Source organism: Hyperoodon ampullatus (assembly GCF_949752795.1).
Source record: "Hyperoodon ampullatus genome assembly, chromosome: 11".
Taxonomy (NCBI): domain Eukaryota; kingdom Metazoa; phylum Chordata; class Mammalia; order Artiodactyla; family Ziphiidae; genus Hyperoodon; species Hyperoodon ampullatus.
In genome coordinates, this window is record NC_136924.1 from 8,607,622 (window position 1) to 8,626,209 (window position 18,588).

The 18,588-nt window shown below is 34.9% G+C and overlaps 1 protein-coding gene across 1 annotated transcript in view; it reads left to right on the forward strand.

Moving 5' to 3' along the window:
* The window catches only part of METTL25 (methyltransferase like 25), a 98,686-nt gene that overhangs the window by 69,629 nt on the left and 10,469 nt on the right, over positions 1 to 18,588 (forward strand). The window contains exons 8-9 of the mRNA XM_079714395.1: positions 3,515 to 3,588; positions 15,584 to 15,677. Of these exons, the coding sequence (XP_079570521.1) occupies positions 3,515 to 3,588; positions 15,584 to 15,677 (168 nt within the window). The remainder of the gene's footprint in view (positions 1 to 3,514; positions 3,589 to 15,583; positions 15,678 to 18,588) is intronic.

Below are 18,588 nucleotides of genomic sequence, written 5' to 3' on the forward strand. Positions count from 1 at the left end.
ATGATTTCTCCATAGCTTAATTTCTTTATCTGTAAAATACAAATAATAATAATAATACTAAAAAAATAAGTAACAATAATACCTTCCTCATAGAATTTTTGTGAGGATTAAATGAGTGAAAGATGTAAAATGCTTAAAACAATGTCTATCACGTAGTAAGTGTTCAATAAATATCAACTGTTGTTACTGTTACAGGTGGTTAATAATTATGATCATGAAAATAATACCTAAGTTTCACACAGAGCTTACCAAAGTACTGTTCAAAGTTTTCTTCATCAATTAAAGTGCTGCATACATGGCCTGTGAGATCAGGAATGTTAGCCCACGATACATATGAGGAAACTATTAAGTAGTGAACACTGAGATTTGACTCTCTGACTCTGGAGCCCTAGCTCTTAACTATAGTACAGATCAAAATACTGGTTCCTTTGGGGTCTGGAAGAGGAAAGAGCCTTAATCATAATAGCGCCCCAATGCATTTGTGCTCTGTTTTTCAATTTCCCAAGGGCTTGTTCATGTTTACAGTCCATCTTGTGACTTGGGTATTCCCCAAACTTACATGAGAACATGATATACAGCAGAAATTTAGAAGTGCATTCTAGCTCAGTTAATTGCAGAGTTCTTTCAGCTTAGTGCCCTTTCCACTAGACCTGTAAAATGCATGTCTAATATATATACACACACACACACACACACCACACACACACACACACATATATACTTTAAGGGTGTACTCTTTCTGCTCCCTCCCATTTTAAAATGCATTAAACTGTTAAGTTGATTTATCACTTGTGAAGGAAAGAAAGTAAACTCTGAGCCACATCTAGCTTATTCCTGGAGTAGTCAGGCACAGGCTGCTCGAGAGATGTTGACTTCCTTCCCACTTACCCCCATCTGTATTTATCAGGATGGATAGTCCTAGTTATTCCAGGAATGCACATTTGAAGGCACTTCATAACTCTCCTTTCTCTTAGGAAACAGCTGTAAAGCTCTTATTTACTCAGGGTAACTTGGGAATGATGATTTATTCTATCCTGTTTGTGTTCCTCTGTGCAGTCCATTTTTTTTATGTTCTCTTGCTTAAAATACATTTCTTGATCTTTTTTGGTGGCCTTTCTACAATCAGTTTTTAATAACAATATAAATATACATTTATTTCTAAATTATTTGGATACCATTTTACATAATTTTTCTAAAAGGCATGGGAAAGGAGAGCTTTATTTTTAAGAGTTTCTTTGCTTTCCTAAATGAAAGTATTTAATTAAAAAATGAATGACACCCTATCCCTGCCAAAGTGTCAGAGAGGCAAAATAGCATCATGACTTGGTACTACTGGGACATCAGAGCTAGGCTTCTTCAGTTCAAATAACAGCTCGACTATTTTTAGGAGTTTCATATAAAATTTACATAAAAATGAAATTCCTCACGGGGAGATCAGCTCGGTGCTTTGTGATGAGGGGTGGGATAGGGAGGGTGGGAGGGAGGAAGATGCAAGAGGGAAGGGATATGGGGACATATGTATATGTATAACTGATTCACTTTGTTATAAAGCAGAAACTAACACCATTGTAAAGCAATTATACTCCAATAAAGATGTTAAAAATAAATAAAAATGAAATTCCTACCTATTATAGCTAATCAACTAAAAAGTTAAGAACTTTGTAAGCCATTTATAATACTAATATTTCACTTCATGTAATAGTTTATTTCCCAAAATGCCTTGAATTTCAGTAGAACAGTATAAGAGTAGGTGTTAATATATGAAAAGGGATTTCAGCATTTTTGTGAGAGAACTGAAAGGATTTGGGGAAAGTGGGGAGCAGATGTTAAAGCAGAGATCTGGGGTACTGAAGAAAAAAATTACTCAAGATGAAAAAACATCAAATGGAAAATATATCCAGAGAGAGGAAACTCTTAATGAAATGTTTGGAGAAATCTTCAGGAAAGGAAAGTTTAGAAATCAGATTTTGTCTCAAGAAGTTGCATTTGGAAAGAGATCTTACATAAGGAGCGTGCCTTTTGAAGGTTATAAATTTGAGTGTGAGCACTCAAGTGTGTATTTGTATCTGCTTTCATTGAGTTATTTTAGAAGTTGAGTTGGGGACTGTGGTATCCCTAACACCGTTTCCTACTGTAATCACCCTCCTCACTGTTGTGAGCATCCAGAGAGGATATAACTTGTGTTGTTCAAAGTGCTCTGTCAGGACCCTACGAGTCAGACGTTCTCCAGTGACTTAAGAAGGCAGTGCCATTGGGTGGAGACCCAAGAAATAATGGTTGACCCTCGACTCCCAACTTGTGGTTTTTTGTAGTCTCAGCACCTGGGGCCCATAGTGTAGGAACTCGATGGTAGATGGGGGAAAGGGACAGTGGAGTAGGTTTTCTGCCTGAGCACACAGGCAAAATTTTGTTTTCTGTTAAACTCCACCTGAATCCAGATGTGTTCTCATTGAAAACAAATGAAGATAACAATTTGGGGCTCAGAAGGAGAATAGAAGTTACAAAAGGATAACTCAGTGAAGTACACATTCCACTGAACTCTATCATTAAAACTTTACCCATAGTTGGAGAGTTTTTAGTTTTTAACTTACTTGACTTCTCAAAAGCATTCAATATTGCCAACCTCCCTCCATACTTGCTCATTTTTCCCTTTTTTTTCAATAATAACTTTGCATGGAAGCAAGGTGGTTGTTGCTGATATCTCTGTTGGATGGGGATGTGGATGGAGTTTTGGCAACTTTTTGTATTTTCTTAGTCTAAGGGTACCTCTTACATTGCTACAGTGGAGCACTCTTTCTTTTATGCATAGTACTTTTTTACCTTCTACTTTGAAACTCTTATGCGTCATTAGGGACCTTCTCTTCAGCCATTCCTTTTTTCCTACCTTTGCACCTTCATGGACACTTCCCACCTCTTTTTCCCCAGGAAATGAAGTCCTGCTGAGACTTCAGTCTCTGATCACATGTCCTTTCCAAGGCCCTTCTTTTCAACTCTGTAGTAGCAATGCTGTGATCTTTTAGGCCTCAGACATATTTTAGTATGTCCTTACTTAGGACATACTAGTATGTCCTTACTTAGTATGTCCTTCTCTCTCTGGCTGTGAATCCTTGGTAATATCTCTTATCCACCACCATTAGGAAAGATGCACATTCTTATCTCTTTTGCACACATCCTACATGTCTGCTCTCTTATACAGGACTGACTTGGTTGGTCATGAAGTTTATTTCTACATTTTTAACTGATAAACACTCCATTTGGGACATTAGCTAATTTTTCTTTGATTATTCCTTGTCTTCCTCATTCACTACTACTTCTTTCATAGTTTCTTCTATTTTCTCAATGAGAACTAGCCTCCAAGTACATTGTAACTTAGAATAGAAAAGTTATAAAATTATCCCCTATGTTTAGCAATGAGCTCAGGTTTCTAACATTCACTTATGGTTCTGACCCTCAAGTATTGATTTGATTTCTGTTTTTTATTTCTTGTGCTCATATATATCTGCATTTTTTTCAGCTGCCTACTGAATCTCTCTTCTATCGTGCCGTACTTCAGGATATTATTAAAGATTGTTATGGCATCACCAAATGGTATGATGATTTCATTTCAATAAGAATAACTATCCTGTATTAGAAGTGAAGTGACTTTTAGTTTTCAGGTGAATTCATTCAGGGTCACTGTTATTAGCAGAAGAAGCTTTGAATTTGAGCATGATTTCAATAAGTAACAAAGAACTATGCAGCAACCGTATCTTAGGTTAATCATTATTAAAGTAAGGGTTCTAATGATTCCCTTTTGTCCTGAAATGTTGTTGTGATGATAAAGAAATATATGTAAAATGTACTTCAGAATTTGAGAAGTATTGAAATGTTATATGTAAGTAATTCAGTGAATATAATATGAGCAGGGGTTATATTTAAAATATTTGACAACCACTATAGCATAAACACTTAACTAATTAGAACAGATATCAATCTTAAATAGCCAGTTGGCCATTCATGTCTGTACTGGTAGAATAGTAGCCTTGCATATGTTTTGTTTCTGTTTTCCCCAGATAATGGCTGCCTTTACAGAAAGGCAAGGATTAGGAGAATTTTTCATAATATTGGTTTAACAACTGTGCCATACTCAAGCATACATCTGCAGTCCCTTCAAGTTTCATGAATGTTTCTTCATACTAGTTATAATTTTAGAATTCTTATTGCCATTTCGTTATAATAGGATTATTCTTCAAACTAAAATAGGGTAGTTTTCAAGTTCTCAAAAACAAATCCAAACTTATTAACAGAAATAGAAGCTATTTTCAGATTAGGTATAATTTCTCTAAGAAAAATAGTCTATTTTTTTACTAAAAGAAATTATGACATACAAATATCTACATATACCATTGATTTTAATTGTCATTTCTATGTAGATAACTCCCAAATCTGTGTCCCTATCTCCTTTCTCTTTTCCATATATTAAACTTCAAAATGTCTGAAAGTGAATTTCTCATGGTTTCCTGAAAACTGGTTCCTTTCTCTAAACTCACCCCAAGATGCTAACCTTATTGGAAAAAGTCACAAAATTGTGCAAATTCATGTCTACTCAAATATTGACTGCCTGCCTTCCTTTAAGACATCAAATCTGTTCATTACTGTGTTTGTTGTTCTCTTGATGACCACTTAAGATCATCTACACTCTTTTCTGAACCTTTCTTCTCACTTAAAAATTCAAATTTCTCCAATCCTCCGCATTCCTGCCTGCCTTTATTACTCAGTAGGTGTTATTTAAGACTTCTTTGAATCCAGATCTTTAATGAGCTTTCAGCCATATATATATATATATATATATATATATATATATATATATATATTTTTTTTTTTTTTTTTTTTTTTTTTTTTTTTGTGGTACACGGGCCTCTCACTGTTGTGGCCTCTCCCGTTGCAGAGCACAGGCTCCGGATGCGCAGGCTCAGTGGCCATGGCTCACGGACCCAGCCGCTCCGTGGCATGTGGGATCTTCCCGGACCGGGGCACGAACCCGTGTCCCCTGCATCGGCAGGCGGACTCTCAACCACTGCACTACCAGGGAAGCCCTTTCAGCCATATTTGATCATGTAATAATTGTTTTCTCCAAACTCTATCCTCATTGTCTTCCATTAAGCTGCATTCCTCTAAGTTTCCTTTCCTACCTTGAACTCTCATCTGTCTTCTGTAAGCATTTTTCTTCTTACTCATCCCCTTGGTATATCCAGAAATTCTCTAGTGTTTTTTACTTAGCTGCTGTCTCTTTATATTTCCTCTTTCTCTTAACAGTTACCCTCACAACAAATAACTTAAATCATGTATCCAGCTCCTGCCTCTTTTCTGAAGTTCAAATCTCTATTTCTCAATATAGAGCAACAGCTTCTAAACAGCCTCACTTAAGTACCTTAAGCACCTTAAAAATACACCAGATTCGGCCACAGCCAGAAAACAAAGTCAGCTTCCCACCAATTCTGTTCCTCTTTCTTCTGTCTCTTGACTTCTTTTGTCATTTCCGGGGAATTGCATGACCATTATCAAGCTTTAGAAATCTTAAAATCATATTCGATTCTTTTCTTATCATCAAACCACACATTCTAATTAGTTGCCAAGACTTGCACATGTTATATTTTTTAACCCAGTGGTTGTTCATTGTGGGGCAGGCAGCCTGTCAGGTTCTGAATGCATAGGATGTAGTGTCCACACAGGAGTCTTCCATATTCTAGTCAGGATGGCATGTGCAGAAACCAAAGAAAATGATAGAAACCTGCTTCCAGTAACAGCAGACTAAGTAATTAGGGCTAACCCTCCTTCTGAGAAAAACTAAAAATGCTAGAGATGTGTATATATGCAAGTGTGTGGTGTGTGTGTACAAGTATGTGTGTTTGTGTATATGCAAGTATGTGTGTATTTAAATTTGTTTTTAATTGGTTTGAGAACATCAGAGACTATCAAGGAAATTAAAAATTACACAACAAATATCTAGGAGAAGATGGAAACCAAGAGAAATGAAGCCAGCTTTTAGGGCTTCATTTTCCCCCAGATGCCATTTCTTAACTACGGAAAAGGGGAATTCCCTGGCAGTCCAGCGGTTAGGACTCGGCGCTTTCACTGCCCAGGCGCGGGTTCGACCGCTGGCCCGGGAACTAAGATCCCGCAAGCCGCGCGGCTCAGCCCAGCCAAATTTAAAAAAATAAAATAAAACAGCAATAACAACAACAAAAAAGAATGATCAATAGCAGCAATGTTTATAAGAGCAAAAGTCTAGGAATAAAAATTTCATTAATAGGAGAATGGACAAACTGTTGTGGAATACTGTGACATAGTGAAAATGTATGAATTACAACTACATGCATCCAAGTGGATGAGTGTTGTGAATCTAAACATTATAGAAAAATTCATATATAATTTGGAAACAAGCACAAACGGTATAATTAATTCAGGAATGTAAATATGTGGTAAAGAATCAAGAAAAGCATAAGAATGATAAACACAAGCAATATTCAGTGGTATAGTATCCTATGGGAGGGAGGACAACTGAGTAGACAAAGCGATGAGGTGGGGAAGATGAGGGGCACATAGGAAGTTCTAGAGACTGTTAGTGTTCTATTTCTCAAGTTTGGTGTTGCATATAAGTGTTCATTTTATGGACATTCTTTATAACTTATACATAGTATTTTGTAAATACTTGTTTGTGTTCAACAGCAGTGAAATTGTAAACTCATTTCAGGCTACACCCCAGGGTTAGTTGAACTACATATTATACTCCTAGTATCTGTTACAGTCACCTCATTATAGTAATAAGGAAAATTAAGATGAAGTGGTTAAAAGCTTGTCTTAAGTCGTACAGCCTAAAAGAATCAGAGCTAGGACCAAATTCATATAGTCCACAAAAGTTTTCTTTTTGCTATCCCATGCTTCTTTTTAGTTTAAATTCTTTGGGATATTTTTAATATGAGTGGAGTTATAGGTCTCCTTGTATTAGTCTTGTTAACAAGGTTAACTTGATTGGAATCTCTGGCCAGCAAGATTACTAAAGACAGAAAATAAGATCACTGAATTATTTCTTCTGCATTTTGTTTAGCTTGCCTTGCTAATTAAATAAATTGTCTTCAAGTGATATACTGTTTCAGACTACTTGAAATATTGTTCTGAAAGTTTATTTAAGTTTAATTGTTTATATAACATAAGATTAGAAGTAAACTTTTTTCATGGACTTAAAAACTATAGCATTTTTACTCTATTGTAATTGTGAATTAGCATTTAACACTTATGTTAAAACTCAATAATTTATATAATTTTTAAAATGTTATAATTAGTCCTTATCTGGAAACTTTCTAAGGGAATAAAATGCCAAAGAAAGCATTTAATGGGATATGGGATAAAAATCCTTTAGAACACTTCAAAAGAGAGCAGAGAAATTGATGTGTATACTTTACTTACTTTATTATTCTCTTTCATAATGAGTACTGTAAACAGCTGTAGAAGAAATACATAAATTTTGGTGCCTATAATTATGAATTAATTTAACTTTCATTTTGATTTTGCAGTAATCAAATAAGTATGTGAAAAACCAGACCATGAAAACTGGCTCACCAAATTAAAGCTACTTCTTTAGTCCATAGTGTGTGGTCAGATTAGCAAGTCTGTATCTTTTACATTGAAGAGTATTTTGAAGATTTTTGTAACTTCCTTAAGTGATTGCCATTTTCAGCAAAATTTTATGTTAAGTCTTAAGAAATACTTAAAGGTCCTTTAAGTCTTTCAGCAGGTATTAGCATATAAAATGCAAAATAAATAACTTCATAAATATTTTCTGATGATGGAGAAACTGAACTTTGATACTTTCTGTCCTTCATGTGCTTATTTTTATTTAGTATATGTCTACTTTACCTTTTCCTATAATTTCCTAAACTAATGTTGCTTCTCTGGAAAATGCTACAAGGAAACCATGTTCTTACAATTGTATTTTGGGGAAAGCATGTGGGTGGTGTTGGATTCACTTGAGTAGAATTTTAATTAGATCTAGTGCATTCACTTTTATTAAAAGAAAGAATACTGATTCCTTTTTAGCATGCTAACCGTGCTTTATTCTGACAGAGGGCACCCTTTTAATCTGTTCTTCAAGTCCCATCATTTATCTTTCAGAAACAGTTATGTCACTTTTCTCACTTCAAAATGTTTGATAATTTCTCTTCTTTATACTCAAAAACTAAAATGTCCTTATTATGGCATTCAAGGCCATTTCTAAGGTGCCACTAATGTCCTTTCCAGACTAATTCATCACCCCGTTCTTCCTTCTCTGCACCCCAAGCAGCTGCCCATGCACACTGTTTTATACTGGATTATTCATCATTTCCATGCAATTATTTTTGGACCTCATATGCTTCCTTGGAGCTCCTTTGCCTACCTGAAATATTCTCCTCCCCATTTCTGCATCTTTTCTTTCCCTGACCTCTGGCAGGTGAAATCCTAGGCATTCTTTAAAACCCAGTTTGGAAGACATCTCTGGTATCTTTCTCTTCTTCTCACTCTCTCCTCCCATAGTACTTAATCTGGGATTCACTGCTCTTATTGAATCTAAATGTACAATGAGTTGTTTGTGTCTGCTCCTCTGCCACCTGGTGAGCCCCGATGGCCAGTTTTCGGCTTTATTAATTGAAGTCATCTATCATAGTGGTTAAGAGCACAGATTCTGAAAACCCTCTTTGGAACCATTTTCCCGTCCAACTACTATCCCATATCTGTTCTTTCCTTTACTGGAAAACTCCTTGAAAGTGCTGCCAATTTCTTTCCCATTTCACTTGAATTCCAGTCAGACCTTACTTCCATCACTCCATCAAACTCCCCTTTTCAGGGGCACTAATGACCCCATGTGGCTAAATCTCCTGGTCAGTTCTCAATCCTCAACTTAGCCTGCCATATGTATTGCACACAATTTACCACTTTTTACTTTCATTTGCTAGAGAAAGTCCCTCTTAAGATAGTCACCTTTTTCTTTTTTTTTTTTTTTTTTTCCAGTTTATTTTGCTGACTCCTCTTCCTCTTTCAGACCTCTCATTTTTGGAGTGCTTTTTTCTATCAGTTCCTACTGCCTAGGTGATCTCATCATGTCTCATGGCTTTCAGTACCATTTATATGCTGGTGAATCTCAAATCTATAGTCCAGTTAATGACAAGCGTATTCTTCTAGGTGCTCAGGCCAGGATAACTTTGACCTCTCTCTCTCACACTGCCTGGATCCAGTTCTTCAACAATTTTATAGTCTGTCTAATTAAATATATCTAAAATTCTACTACTTCTTAACCATCCTCCGGGCCACCACCCTGGTCAAAGCCACCATCATCTCTCATGTAGATTATTGTAATAACCTCCTAATTGGTCTTCCTGCTTCTATTTTTGCCCCCTAGAGGCTATTCTCCACACAATAGCCACAGTGATCCTGTTAATATTTTTAAGTGAGATCTTGCTCACTGTCTTCCCATGGTTTCTTATTCACTTGAAAGTAAAGCTAATATTTTCACTATGACCTACAAAGCCTTATATGATGGAGCTACTCATTATCTCTCTGATCTCATTTCTACTATTTTCCCATTTATTTATGTCTGTACTGCTTTCCTTGGTATTACTTGAAAATACCAGGAACACTTTCTACCCCCAGAGGCTTTCCACGTAATGTGTCCTCTGCCTGGAATGCTCCTCACCAGATATCCACATGGCTAGCTCACTCTCTTTCTTTAGTTCTTTACTCAAAATTATTATCTCTATGATATCCACCATCACTCCTCGCTAACATTTCTTACCTGCTTTCTCTCCTCTGTCATCAGCTTCTCATTAGCTCTTATTGCCATACAGTTAGTCCCCTACATATGAACGAGTTCTGTTCCGAGAGGGCATTTCTAAGTCCAATTTGTTCGTAATTGCAACAAAGTTAGCCTAGGTACCCAGCTAACACAGTTGGCTATATAGTACTGTACTATAATAGGCTTATAATACTTTTCACACAAATATACATAAAAAACAAACACAGAAAATAAAGGAAACATTGTTAATCTTACTGTACAGTACCTTGAAAAGCACAGTAGTACAGTACAACAGCTGGCATACAGGGGCTGGCATCGAGTGAACAGGCAAGAAGAGTTACTGACTGGAGGAGGGAGAGGAGGTGGGGGATGGTAGAGCTGAAGGATCATCACAATCGGAGACAGAGGGCAAGCTGCAATTTCACTACGCCTGACATTGATGGCACAGGTTCTGGTTCCTTGCTGGATTCAATTCTATCTACCCTCTTGAAAAAATGATCCAGTGATGTCTGAGTAGTAGCTCTTTTTTTCTCATCCTAGAAGACATTATAACAATGGATTGCATTCTGAACAGCTGATGCAACCTTTGTGTACCATTCTGCGTTCAGGTCCTGTGCCTCAGAAACAGAAACAGTGCCTCCTCAAATAAAGAAAATCCCCTTGCCGTTCCCTGCGACATGAATCTCTTCAGTTCTTCAGTTACTTCTTCCTCTTGTCACTCCACTCTCTCGATTATTTTCACCTGTTTCCGTCATTATCACTTGGCGCTTCTTAGCAGTACCAGCTACATCACCGCTGCTTTTACACTTGCTTCTGGACATCCTGGGCTTGTAATAAAGATACTGTACTACTGTACCCTATACAGTACTGTATAGTAAAATACACAAAAGCACAACCACTTGTAGAGGATGAACGCACATGACAATGTATGCCAGACACGTGAACTAACTTATGTGATTGGACAGGCAGACTCATGTTCAACTCTTTGTCGTTTGGTCATGTGACAACCACCACTTAGTAGATAGTTTTAGAATATAGAATCAGAAAGAAGTTTTGTTTGGCCTGGGGGATTTTGGTTTGCTTGCTTGGTTTTTTCAGACAGAGAAACTTGAGCATTTTCCGATGATAAGAGTAAAGACTCAGTGAGTAAAGAGAAGTTGAAGATACATCAGAGGAGGCAGAACAAGATGGCATCCAGATCCCTGATCTTAGGCATTTTCTTACAGAAAGCAATTATATTATATATATATTATATTAATTATATTAACTAATTAACATAGAGAAGGATTTCTCTTTATCTTCACACACGTCAGCAAAAATTAAGACTGCAGTGATTCTGTGATGTCATAATGTATAACTGTAAAAGGTAGACTCCAAATCTTTAGTGTTAAATAATGAGAAAAATGCAATAGGCACTTACGAAAAATTAAAATTAAAAATGGGATTGCCCCATATTCCATTTGTTAACAGTCCTATTCTGTGCTTTTACTTTCTATATAGGTAACTTTTCAGACCTTTCTTGCACCTGCCTCTTTTTTCTCTTGTTTCTTAATTACTAGAATTACAGTATTTACCCTTAAAACTATAGACCCTCCTAAAGTCTGATGAGTGAAATATTCTTTTTCTGGTAGCTTCAAAAGAGCAGACTGCATTCTACATCATAAACTCTCTTTACAGCTATTATTTTTAAGAAGGTTGATTTGTAAGACACCCAGACTTTAGAGATTAGTGCCATGTCCTGCAAAAGTAGCCTTTTACCTCCAAAAGTTCTAAAAGCCTGATTCATTATACTAAATCTTGTGTTGCTTTGGTAATAATATTTAAATTGACATTCTGTTTCCTGTAAAATATACTTTTTTTTCTTAAACCAAAATGGACTTATTGGTACTTCCCTTCTCTTTCTATACCGTGAAAGTAATAAAACCATTTTTTCTGAATTTTTTAACAATAGCACTCTATTTTCAAACACAGCCTTACATAGAACCAAATAAATTTAATAAATTTTAGAAAAGGACTTATTTCTTACACAATTATCCTTTTCATATTTTATGGAAAATTGTAACCCTTTAAAGTACCTCTTTTGAGTCCTTAAGGAGAACAGTTTAAAAAAAATTGTTGTAACCTATTTCTATATTTTACGTGTTGGCCTAATTTTAGTATGTTACTTTTATAATTTTATCATTTGTTTTATCAGTATTGCTGTTCGCAGTACTGTTGGAAACTGAGACATTTTGAAACTTAATTCCTCCTCTAAGAAAGCTTACCCTAGTCAATTCCAGCAGCTAAAGCACTCCCTACTCTGTGCTGTATTCTGAGCACCATCTTTTGCTTATCACATTGAATTATAGCATTTGTTCACCTGTCTTCCTTTATAAACTGTGGATGATTCTACCCCTAGAACCCAGCACAATAACAGGAAAATGACCTCCATTCATTGAGTGTTTGTCAGACACTGAGCCAAGCATGGTACATACATAGACTCTCATCTTCAACCTTCTACTGCTGAACAAGGAGAGGCAAAGAGAGGTTTTTAAGCGGTAAATACATGGTAGAGCAAGGAATCAAACTTATTTCAGTCTTGAGTTCCCATGGAGTCTGCCTACTTCTGTTTGTCTATAACACAGAGGTAGACATTCTTCATCTGCAGTTTAACAATATCGAGTATAAATCCTGTTGAAGAACTGCCAGAGTTACTATTTAATAGTAGTTAATATCTCAGATTCTAAAGCCAGACTTCCTGAATTCAAACTGTGGGCAGTTTACTTAACCTCTCTGTTCTTTAGTTTCACCATCTTTAAAATGGGGATAATAGTGGGACCTACCACATGGAGTAGTAGTAAGGATTAAATAAGTAAATGCAGCAAAGGACTTAGAGGTCCTGGCACATCGTAAACATGAAATAAATACTAACTGTTACTATTTGTTTTGTTTACATTGCACTGTTCCTTATATATTTGTTCAGTAGTTCTCTCTATATATATTTTTTAAATCACACTTGTTTATTTGTATAGTTAAGCCTGCCTTCCTAACTCTACTTGATTAGCAAATAGATCTATTTACTGTATTAGCGCATTTCATGTTATAGTCTGACTAGATGTTTTGGTTTCTGCAAGCTGCAAGAGATATTTATTTAATTATTTAATCCATTTATTGAGATCCTGCTATATTGGAGTGTCTACACTAGGCACAGGGGATACGGTCATGAGCAAAACAGGTGGAAACTCTGCTCTCCAGCTGCTCAGAGCAGTGATCTCAAACATATTTTTAAATTTCACACCTCTGTCATAAACATTCTTGAGCATGCACCCCCAAAATGAATACTTAATTATTTATAAGTGGTATATGTGTCTTTCTACTAGTCTATTGTATAAATTTTTAAATAAACTGAAAAACTGAAATTAAAAAGGTAAATATAAATAGAAATTAAAATTCTAATATTCTCTTTCCCTTGGGGTATGTTCACCCCTCTTTGGAGTCCACTGACTTAAAAATAAAGACAGACACTCAAAGAAACAAAAAAGAGTAAGCATGTGAAGGAAAAGTTCTCTGTGTCGGGAGCCTAACTTCATCTGGGAGGCCAGAGAAGACTTTCCTAAGGAAGCAACATTTAAGATAGGATCTGAAAGGATGAGTTCGGGATTCCCTAGGCAAAAAGATCAGGGGTGAAGTGTAACACAAATAGTGTTTATAGACAAAAGCATGATGTGTTCAAGAAACTAGAAAGACTGTCATTGTGAATGGAGAGGCAGTGTCCTAGGAGTGTTAGAGAGGTTGTCAGAATGGACCAGGTGGTACAAGGCTTATTATATACTATGTTAAGCATTTAGATCTTAATTCTAAGAGTCATGGGAAATTCAGGAGGAATTTAAAGAGAAGTAACATGATCAGATAATCACCTTTCTATTTCTATTTGGATGATATTTTTCTCCCTTACTGGTTGCTGCTAAAAACAGGTCCGAAATAGTATACCTCAACAAAGGATTTAAGGGACAAGTCTTATGTAGCAAATTATTGTTTAATACACTAAAAGTAATCTCATAATCAGTTGTGAGATTTTGTAACAGAAAAGGGGTAGTATATTCCGAAAAGAAAAAGTAAGATGAGGGCAAATTAAAATTTTAAATGTTTCTCTTATTTCAAGCAATCTGAAATACAAAACCCAGTAAACAAGTCGATACCACCTACACTTATACTGTCTACTGTCTACAGCTTACAATGGTTAGCACTTTCCTGTGAGCTTCTCACTCTGGCTCTTTTAACTTTGTAATCGAAGAAAAATCCAAATGATAATTCCAATTATGATAAAAACAACAATCATGATAGCAAAGAAAATGACTCACATGGTGGCACAGTTCTGAGCACCTTACATGTGTTACCTAATTTCATCCTCGCAGTGACTTTACGAAATTGGGACTATTAATTTCCCGTTTTTATAAACAGGGAGCTAGTAGGTGATAGAAACATACTGGAAGCTACACTCTTATCTACTGTGCTCTGCTTTCTCTCTTAAGCTACTCTATTAGGTGGTGATAGATGGTATAAAATAACCAAAGTCACTATCTCATGGGAAAGAATTGCTTGCCCCTCTGAATTAAAAAATAATAATAATAAAAGTTTAAAAACCTTTTAAGATGAGGAGCAGGAAGTTAATATTAAATGGCTTTTTTCCTTTTTCTGGCTACACAGTTTATCATTTCAATATACTGTGATACATAAGATGTCCATATCGATTATATGATATCTCTTATATATAAATGTGTAGGATCTGAGAATTACACAAAAACTAATAAAAAATATAATTTCTGTTTCCTGGAACCTATACCTTTTCAAATGACTATTATTTCAAAGCAGTTTTTTGAGCAGGAAAGTGGTAAATGAAAATGCTCTTCTAACAAAATAGCATGACAATGTAGGCAGGAATGAAGAGACAAGCATCAGCTTTAATTAGGAAGTAGCTGTAATAATTAGGACATGAGGTAATAACAAGTGTAATTGAAGTGGCCATCTAGAAGTGGAGCTGAAGTTATATATTTGAGGTATATTTCAATGGAAGAATTGATAGAGCTTCATGTCTGACTAAGCATAGGGATTAATATTTATACTGCCAAGAGTAAATGAGCTTTTATTCATTGTTTTTGATACTTGGAGATGGTAAATTTTTTATTCTCTTGATTTTTACATTATACCTAAATGCAACCAAAATTGTGAGATGTGATAGTCCAGCATTGCATTATTTAAATTTAAAACCATCTCATATTTTATTTATACTGTAATGAAAATCTGCAGGGCATAAATGAGATCAAGTCAGACCCAACTCAGCAGCATATGGTGCTTTTACAGTGGCTGGCATTGAAGTTCTGTTTGCATGGCTGTTGGATGTCACCACTATTAGCAGGTGTTACCATGAAATGTGCACTGTAATGTTGAGCCAGTAAAGTGAAAATGTGCTTTGTAGCACAGTGGAACCTTTCGAAATACCTATAGTTCCCTTTAAAAATGAGGCTTTTTTAATACTAACTTTACAACTTCTTTCTCATAGTATTGTCTTCATAATATGTCTTCCACTGTTGTATGTTGAAGGAATTCTCAAAAGCAGATCCCGAATATTTTTGTAATATGTAAACTAAAAGTGTTCACAAAAATATTACTACATTATTATCACATGTGGAGCTTGTGCCATATGCACAGAAGGTATTTAAAAATATTTCATGACTGAATTTAAAATCATCTATAATTTAAATTGGAAAAACTAAAGAGTGATTCAATTTTGTTTTGCAGTGATCGGCATATTGGTAAAATTTATTCCAAATCCTCTTCCTTTCTGGATTATGTCAGAAAGTCTCTAAAGAAGCTTGGATTAGATGAGTCCAAGGTTGGTATATGATTACCCATTGTTTTTATAAGAAACAAGAGAACTTCTATAGGGTTATGAATTGAGATAATACAAAATTATTTGCCCTCTACTTTTCTCTTATTCATGAAAAACATCTAAACTATATTGAAACCAAACTCCAGTTACCTTTATTCCAGTTCACCTTTTCTGTCAATATTATACGGATAGTTTGCTGTTGTACACCTCCAGAGTGATTCCCCTTTCAGGTTTATTCAGGTAAACTTGTACCAATTTTCAAATCAAAATAGACTTAAAAAGCAAGAGCAAATGGGAATTGTAAGTACATCAGGAGACGATGGTTTTAATTTTAAACTGCATGTATTTAAAGGCTGTATAATGCATTAAGATTAAAAATCTTAAATTCAAAAACCCTTTGAATGGGAGAATCCTGGAAAGTGGTAATGTCAAAGAAAGCCCAAGGTAATAATTGAGAACATATTGTTGAAGACACAAAAGGTAAGCTGATGGACTAGTGGTAATAAATAGTCTAACACTGAGAAAAAAATAACTCTCAACATGATTCAAATGAGTTATTAACTAAAATATTAAGTTGAATCTGGATCACTTTGGTATTTTGAATTGATTATAAATTGAAATAAAGAAAAAAATAGTTGATTAAGGAATGGTGATTAAGGTGGTTAAGGTTTCTTCTTGAAAGAGAAAAATTATACAGATATGATTAAGTTATATCAAAGCCAGAGGGTATTATTATTTATTGTACCAGTTATCCATTTACTCCCCAGTTGCTTTATTACTTAAAGCAATTAGACTGGTACTAATAAGTTTCCTCCTCTGTAAAATAGCTCTGAAAAAGCATTTCTAATTCATAGGATTTAAGAAAAATTAAATGAGGTAATAGACATAAAATGCTGAATACAATGTACATAGTAAGTGCTAACTAAATAATACTAGTTTTTATGATTCTTATCTTTGTATGTGTACTGCTTATAATAATACAATTGATATGACTCCTATAAACATTTTTATTTAGTCACCAAAATGAAGGTCCTTCTAGTCTTGCATAAATAAGTAAGAATAGACAGTGTTATCCTACTTATTTTATTTCTGTTTTTTTTTAATATTTTTAATCCGACTGGTCTTCCTTCCAATTAGTCTTTCTTAATGCATATGTTTACTTCGTGTCTCAATTCCGCGTCTTACATTTACTATCAGGAACACAAACCTAAGCATAATTTTTACAAATATAGATCTAAGTTTTTACTTAAACTAAAAATGTATTATCCTTTGTCAAAAACCAAACTGTAAAAATCCAGAAAGAGTGTTACTTATTTTTCGTGATGCTTTCTCTTCCCAGGTTTGTCTCTAATAATAACCATAGTAAATGTTTCTTAATATGATTATTATATTACTGATTAGAATATTAATAATAGCTAATATTTACTAAGCACTTACTATGTTATAGTTATTATGCTAAAGACATCATAACATTATCGCATTTACTCTTCACTAAAAGAGTAAGATACTATTATTATTCCCAATGTAATGATCTAGAAAGAGAGGCTTACAAAAAGGCAAGTTATTTTCTCAGAGTTGAAGAGCAAGTGGCAGAGCTGGAACTTGAACGCAGATTCAACTTTCGTCAGAACCTCCACTGTCAACCACCACTGTACTGAGAAGTGAAATTAAAAACAAAAGGAAAAAGACTAATGTAGATAAGTATCACCATAAAATATCAGTCTTAAATGATTACCTTTATTAGTTAGTAAAGACAATTAATAGTGCCCTGCTGATTTTTCTCTTAAAGCTATTTAAGTTCATTGAAAGATAAATATGTTGGATAAAATGGGTGAGGAAAAGAAAAGGAACAAGAAACCCAAGCTGGAAGGGGAGGAGAGTACAGAACCTAATAAGGCATTTCAAAGGTAGTGGGGTGAGAGGAAGCAAATAGATGAGTATGTGTTTTGAGGGGTTTTTGTTTGTTTTTATGTTAAACAAAAGGAATTGAGGGTTGTGTCTGTCAGGCCAGAGTGTTTGGAAATAGGATAAGTTATTAAAACCAAGCTTATATTTCTGATATAATACAAAATCCTATTATTTTTCTCCCACATTATGAAATATCAGTGCTAAAATGAAGGTTTTGACCACAAACACAATAAGAAGAGATTTATGAATAGTTTTATTTAAAAAATGAAATTAACTTTCACAAGATTCTAATTACTAAAAAGTATCAAAACCACTTAAATTTAAAATATTAGATATACAAAAGTGTTTAAAAGATCTTTGACTAAATCTATAATCATTTATTAACAAACTTTTATATACAGTTGAAAGTGTAGTGAATACCGCTGATGTGTTTCTGATCTCTCAAAGCACATCTCTTCATATTCAAAACTATGTAAGCAAGTGAAGTGCCTAGAAATCTCCTAACATGCTCTGATACTTTCTTAGTCACAAGAAATCATGTAAACATGAGGAAAAACAACATTCCCAGACAAATCATCATTCCAAAGACCAGAACAGAACAGCATGTGCTGGATATATACGTGGTTCATACACAGCTTAAAATATCAATCCATATGTCCTGTAGTCAGTTGTGACAGACAGCATTGGACATTTTCTCTTAGAGCAGGACTTTGTCAAACTCAGCACATTTGGATAATTCTTAATTGTGGAGAACTATCCTATGCGCTGGAGGATGTTTAACATCTTTGACCTCTACCCACTAGGTGTCCGCAGTAGCACCCTAATTGTAACAATCCAAAATAAATAAATTTTAAAAAAATCTCCAGACATTGCCACAAATGTCCTGAGGGTCAAAATCACCCCCAGTTAAGGTATGCTGTCTTCAAGCATTTGTCATTTTAGTGATTCCATTAACATCCCCATTATAGACCCCATATTATCTTGAAATGCCATGTTACACCAAGAA